The 7226-nt window shown below is 35.6% G+C and overlaps 1 protein-coding gene across 1 annotated transcript in view; it reads right to left on the bottom strand.

The window, feature by feature from the left end:
• LOC106086709 (dynein beta chain, ciliary) overlaps positions 1-7226 on the bottom strand; it is a 140119-nt gene that overhangs the window by 82863 nt on the left and 50030 nt on the right. The window contains exons 12-15 of the mRNA XM_059361391.1: positions 4946-4950; positions 4559-4627; positions 3005-3255; positions 377-1329 (exon numbers count right to left, since the gene is read on the bottom strand). Coding sequence (XP_059217374.1) covers positions 377-1329; positions 3005-3255; positions 4559-4627; positions 4946-4950 — 1278 coding nt within the window. The remainder of the gene's footprint in view (positions 1-376; positions 1330-3004; positions 3256-4558; positions 4628-4945; positions 4951-7226) is intronic.

Below are 7226 nucleotides of genomic sequence, written 5' to 3' on the forward strand. Positions count from 1 at the left end.
CTCTGGTTCTAAGAAATTGAATAAAAACTCATTCTCCATTGCCCCCATCCTATAAAGACCCATCCGTGTATATAGAAGGTTGCGTGGGGTGGTATCCGCAGCCCAGAGATACCTTTTCGGAAAAATTGGTTTATAGCTAGTCGCGCCTTTGAGGGGAGCCAGGTACTTGCCCCCCTCAGTCTAAGGGCGATTTTCGTTGCCACATTCTCAACATAAGATGGAGAATAATTTTCATCCAATTTTCAGAAATTTCAATTTATGATGAATTTTTTTTTTGAAATTTGTTGTCTGCTCCCCTTTATAACTACGCCTCTGCCTGATGGCGTGCATTCAGCTGAAACATTTAACTAAGTGAAATGAGTTGGAAAGTATTTACCTGTTTGGGTTATTGTTGCAACATTTGTAGCATTCATCACCTTGTCTTTGGCTGTTGTAGTAGCTGAAGATATTCTAGCTGTTGTTGTTGTGATTGTATCTTGCCGTACATTGGAATACTTTGCATAGGACCTTAACGGCTGATGTATTCTGGCATATTCATTGCTGCATGTCAGTGGTTGAAGCGTTGGCGGTGAAGGTGATGATCGAGGGGGTGGTGTGTCATCTTGGAAAACGCGTGGCATGCATTTGCATGCTTTCTCGATGTCATCGAGTAGCTGCTCGACAATTTGCTGGAAATTTGTTGCCTCACTGGCTTCGAACGAGGGCTCAAAGTTGATTCGACTGTCATGGTGCAATTGCAGTTTTACCTCAAAAAGGGGTGATGATTTTGCAGCAACCATCGTGGCTGTAGGATGTTGATGGGCGGGCGTTGAGGTCTTTGTTAAAGGGGTTAAACGCATGGGAGAGCGTTGCCAGTGTTGATAGTGTGTCACTGTGGGTATTGCATCGAGGCTGAGAGGCAAATGTTGGGACTGTTGTTGATGTTGATGTTGCTGTTCCATGGTTTGGTGGCGCCCCTGTATCGCTTTAAGTAAGTGGGGTAGAAAATGTTTAGAGGTCGTTGTTGTTGTTGGCAGTGTCTGTGCCGTTGTTGTGGCTTTCGACCCGGTTAATTCTGTCTTCAACGGTGTTAATGTGCCTCCTGCTGCAGCTGCTGCCGTTTCTTTTGCCATTGTGGCGGTAGCTGCATTTGTTGTTGATGTCGCCTTAGTCCCAGCTCTAGTTAGAGTTGGTGTTTGTATTGATTTGAGGCTTCTGCTCGCTTGGTTGACTCTACAACTCTCTTTGGCCTCCATTGGGGCTAGAGTGGAGGCAGCTGTTGTTGTCGTTGGCGGTTTGAATGTTTCCACTGTTGCGGTTGTTGCCATTTCGTTAAGCAAATACTCCAAACTACAGAGTCAGTGTCATCGTCATCGTCATAGTGTGACAAGGCGTTTTGTAGATGTAGAGAAGTAGAGACAAGCAATGCATGTTGCATGCAATCGTAAAAATACCACAGAAATGTTACTTTCAAATGTTGCCGGGTTGGGGTTAGGGGAATGCATGCAATCACTTGTGGCAGTTTGCCTGTCATCACATTTTCGGTTAAATGAGGTGCATTGATACTTAAATTCGCCTGACGTTCGATGTGCTTCTTGATGGTGTCGATGCCAGCGTTACTTTTTCGTTAAGTTGTCTTTTCGTTGGCTTCCATGAAAATGTGGGTATGAGGTCTTTGTGTGCATGTGTGGTTGCTTAAATGATTGCGCTTCGACGTGTTGTGCCATGTCAACGAAAATTTGACATCTGACTATTAAAGGGGGAGGGCTTTTTAAATTGGCCATCAATTTTGATATTTTGCCACAATTGAACAACCGCATACTTCAAATAATTGATTGGTGGTGAAAGAAAATGCCACACGATTGCATGACAAACATTGTGAAAGGCTGCTTAAAAGGAAATCTAAAGTTAAATGCTAATGGCATAGCAAAAAGGACAATTTGTGTCAGCGACATGTAAGCTACTGCTAGGCTAAAGTGGCATGTAAACATTTTGAGGGACATGTGTAGTACATACAAAGAGTCAATTTATTAGGTTTTAGGTTAGAATGTGAAATGTTTGAAATGGTTTTATAGCTACGCTTAAAGAATGGGAAATATTCTTGAACGTCATGACATTTAAAATCTACAATAGGTCTTTGGGAATGAGAAAAAGGTCATATCGGTCCATATAGTCCACCCGTCATTCTGTCTGTATGTCCGTCTGACTGTTCCATTGTCTGTATGTTCATCCGTCTGTCTGTCCGTCCGTCTGTCCAGCCGTCTGTCTGTCCGTCACTCTGCATGTTCATCAGTCCATCCGCCTGTCTATCCATTCGTTTGTTTGTCCTTCCACTGTCTTTTCGTCTGTCCTTCCGTTTGTCCTTTCGTCTGTGATTCCGTCTGTCCTTCCGTGTGTCTTTACGTCTGTCTTTTCGTCTTTCTTTTCGTCTCTCTTTTCGTCTGTCCTTCCGTTTGTCCTTCCGTGTGTCTTTACGTCTGTCTTTTCGTCTGTCTTTTCGTCTGTCCTTCCGTTTGTCCTTCCGCTTTGGTATGACGTCTAAGGACTACCTTATTTTACTTCTAAGGCCTGCTTAAATTTGTTTGTTTGTTTGTTTGTTTGTTTGTGTAATTTGTAACCTTCATTGCGAAAGACGTGTCAAGTACGGTTGCGCACAAAAAATCAAAGTGATCTTGTTTAAATATCGTTTGAAGTTTTGAGGAATTACAGTGTGATCTTACAATGGCATCAGCCCAAAAAGAAGTTATCCTTTGCAATCAGTGCGAACTACAAATTAAAGATAAGCATATGAAATGCTGTGATTGTGATTCGCATTATCATTTTACCCCTTGTTGCTCTATACAGCAATCATCATATTCAGGAATGACCGCACAAAAGAAGGCGATGTGGAAGTGCCATAAATGCAGAGAACGTAGGCTCTCTACAAACTCATACCATATCGTTGTCTCTCCAGCAGACAAAAACAATCAAAAACAGAAAAGAACTAACGAAGGAGAAGATGAAGTATTCGATGAAATAAACAAACGCTTTAAAAACAATGCAAACTTCAATACCCCAACAGGTACTCCAAATCAAAACAACACCGAAAATTTGCAACAACAATGCATCAATGTTAACCAGCAAGTGGCTGAGAGTGAGGTAATGCAGATGATGATGAAGAGTATGTCGCAAATAACAACACAACTGGCAGCGATAACTACGCAATTGCAACAACAACAAGGCACACTTCTTCAAATAAATGAAAACATCACCAACCTTAACGACAAAGTCATTGAACTACAAAATCAAAACAAGGAAAAAGAGAAAAGAATAGATGACATGGAAAACAAAATGCATACACTGGAACAAAAAATTATTCGAAAAAACATAGAAATAAATAACATACAAAACGAAGATATAAACGTAAATGAAATTGTTCAACTAGTTGCTGGAAAAGCAAGTGTGAATATTGAAGAAAGCGACATAGATAACGTATATCGAACCAAAAATAAAAAGAAGATCGTGGTAGAATTCTGCACAATGAGGAAAAAAAAGGAATTGATGGCCAACATCAAAGGTCATAGACTAGAAGCAGCAGATATAAACAAAGATGATGGAGACGGTAAAAACAATAAATATATCTATGTCAACGATCAATTGACGGCACACAAAAATCGATTGCTTTGGTTAGCAAAAAAGAAAGCCAGAGATGTGAATTGGAGATTTGTCTGGGTAAAGGATGGCGAAATTTATGCGAAAAAACAGGAAAATGAATCAATGTTAAAAATTATATCGGAATCGGATGTAGAAAAAATGATTTAAAAAATATATTAAAATATTAAATAATCAAAAAATCAAAATACATAAAAGCAAACAAAAAGATAGTGACTTTTTCTTCGGCCACATTCATAGGATTGGTCAGCCAAATTTAATAAAATAGAAAAAAAATAAAAAAATGAAAGACAGCAAAACCCAAACATTAAACAGCTTTAATGAAATAAATGAATTAAATGAATTACATAGGTACCAAATGAATTTCATATATCTGAACATTAGGTCTCTAAGAAAAAATTTCAACGCCTTTTTAACAGATATAAATAAAATATTAGATAAAGTGAAATTAATCATACTAGTTGAAACCAACATAATGGACGAAGAAAACTGCCTATACACAATCCAAAACTTTAATGGTGTGTTTCTAAACCGCAAAAATAAAGGTGGAGGAATAGCAGTTTACATGCGAAACGATATAAACTTTACCGTAAAATTATTAAATACAAAGAGCTTTGAGTCATTAGCCCTTGAGATGTGTATAGAAAAAATCCCTATTATACTTATGCCCATATATCGGCCACCTTCTCTAAATGTAAAAGATTTCATAAACGAACTTGAACTAAACATGAACTTAATAAATAAAGGAAAAGTGTTATTGGTTGTAGGAGATATGAATATTAATATAGCCAAAGAGAAAGACAAATCAACTGCTTTGTATCGAGACATGATGTCCGCAAATGGACTACAATGTGAGGTGAACACAATAACGAGGGACGCTGGCAAAGGTAATGGATCATGCATTGATCATATGTATGTCCGAACAAACAAAATAACGACCGCTCAGGCCTTCGTCATTAGAAGTATTCTCTCTGATCACTATGCCATTTTCGGTTGCCTTAAATACACAAACAAAAAAATCACAAAAGATCAACATGTTTCTAGTAATATACACTGTGAGAAATCAAACCAAGAAAATAAAGTTAAAGTTAGCATTGATAAACGCAAATTAAATTGGTTTATAAACAACACAAGCTGGGACATCGTTTTAAACCAAAATAATACTTGCGAAGAAAAATATCAAATTGTATGCAAAACATTTCACGAAATCTACAATAAATCAAAACAAAACAAAAGAAAACTTAAACAAAGAAACGACTTTCCATGGCTAAACGATCAAATTATAAAGTACTGTGATGTGAGAAATAAATTATACCAAAGCTATAAGAAAAGCAAAAACAATACACAGAAAGAAAAAGAATACAAATTTTTTAACAATAAATTAAATGTAATCATAAATAACGCAAAAAACGAATATAGAAGAAGAGAATTTGAAAAAAATAGAAACAATATAAGAGGAACTTGGTGCCTTATAAACGACATTATTGGAAAAAAGACTGATAATGTAGACGATGTTATAAAGAAAAACTTTAAATCAGCAGACCTAAAAACTATAACAGAAAACTTCGCAGTTAAATTTAAGGAAAACGTAAATAATATTATCCACAAATGCGAAATAAAAACATTAATTCAAACTCCACGTATTGTTCAAAACACAATATTTCTTGAAAATACGGATGAAGCTGAAATTTCCAACATTCTCAGAACTCTGAATGTCAACAAAGGAGCAGGAGTTGATGGAATAAGGCCTATAGATATAAAAAACAATGCGAGAAAACTTACCCCTGTAATAACCTCACTTATTAACTCGAGTATTGATGAAGGAATAGTTCCGTCTGATCTTAAAACGTCAATAGTCAGACCTATTTACAAATCCGGCACAAAATCAGACTATAATAATTACAGGCCTATTTCAATACTGCCATTATTTGAAAAAATACTAGAAGAAGTAATAGTGAGAAGATTAAACGGTTTTTTGAATAAATATGGTATCATCAACAGACAACAGTATGGTTTCCAAAAAGGCAAAAATATAAATAAACTGTTAGGTCATTTCTCGTCTTATATAAATCAACAACTAGATAATAATATGAACTGTTTAGTATTGTTTATAGACTTTAGTAAAGCATTTGATACCCTACCCCATTCAAACCTTTTAAGTGTGTTGGAAAGAAATGGAATACGAGGACAATGCCTAAAGTGGTTCAATGAATATTTACATAAAAGAACGTTCAAAGTTAAAATTGATGCCAATTATAGCAGTGAAATGCAATCCAATTACGGTGTACCGCAGGGTTCAAAACTTGGACCCATATTGTATCTAATATATGCAAATGAATTAATAAACGTCACGACAAACAGTGAAGCATTTGCATATGCAGATGATACAGCCATTGTTGTGCGTCACAAGGACCCATCAGAAGCTGTAAAAATCTTGCAATCTGAGTTCAATGTTATATCAAGATGGTGTCACGACAATGGTCTGATAATCAATGCAAACAAATCTAAAGTTATGCATATTCGCCAACCACATCTAAAATCTTCAAATATACAAATAAAATTCCATAACTACGATTGTCTACATGACAATAAATCTACATATGAAATGTGTAATGGAAAATGTGATCAATTTCTTGAAGCTGTGGACACGTATAAATACTTAGGCGTAACAGTTGACCGAAACTTCAATTGGAAAACACACATAAACTTGCTAAACAATAAACTTCGTTCAACATCCTATATATTGTACCATTTGAATAACTGCGCACCACTCTCCATAACTAAACAAGTATACTTTACACTGGGTGAATCGCATATCAGACACGGCATAACGGCCTTTGGAACCTCAAGTCACATTAAAATTATACAAAAAACTCAAAAAAGACTAATAAAAACCTTAATGAGAAACAAATCGCACAAAGAAAACAGCAATATCTTAAATACTATAACACATAGAAACACTCAATATACACAAAATCAAAACCAACACTATGAATTTTCACCAGAAATGGTCTCGAACTTTCTAAAACAACATAACATTTTAAACGTAACAAATCTTTATAAATCTGTGATAATGAATGAGTTCGATGATATAAATCTGCTGAAACCCATTAACCACACATACAACACAAGAAGAAAATCAAAATCACTATTTAAAACGCCAAAAATTAGAACAAAATACGGAAAAAATGCCCTCAACTATCAACTGCCAAATACCTGGAATGCAATGCCATCGGATATCATCACCATAACCAGCCAAAAGAAGCGTAAAAAAGAAATCAAAAGGGTTCTAATCGCATCGCAATGAAGATAACCATAACCATTATTCATTAATTTATTAATTAGTAATATTTTTAACAAACATAATAATGCAACTTTTCATATTCTATATACTTTTTTTTTCGTCCTTGCAAACAAGCTCAGCTTCGCGAGGAGAAAGAGGAGAAATTGCTAAATGTATCTTGAAGTTATGAATTTCAATAATAAAATGTTAAACTAAAAAAAAAAAAAAAAAAAAAAAAAAACAAATTTAAGGATACTTATCAATAATTTTGATTTTGAAGTTTTGAAAGTTTAAAAAATGTAAAAAATTTTAA

The sequence above is a fragment of the Stomoxys calcitrans genome, chromosome 2, assembly GCF_963082655.1.
Source record: "Stomoxys calcitrans chromosome 2, idStoCalc2.1, whole genome shotgun sequence".
Classification (NCBI taxonomy): domain Eukaryota; kingdom Metazoa; phylum Arthropoda; class Insecta; order Diptera; family Muscidae; genus Stomoxys; species Stomoxys calcitrans.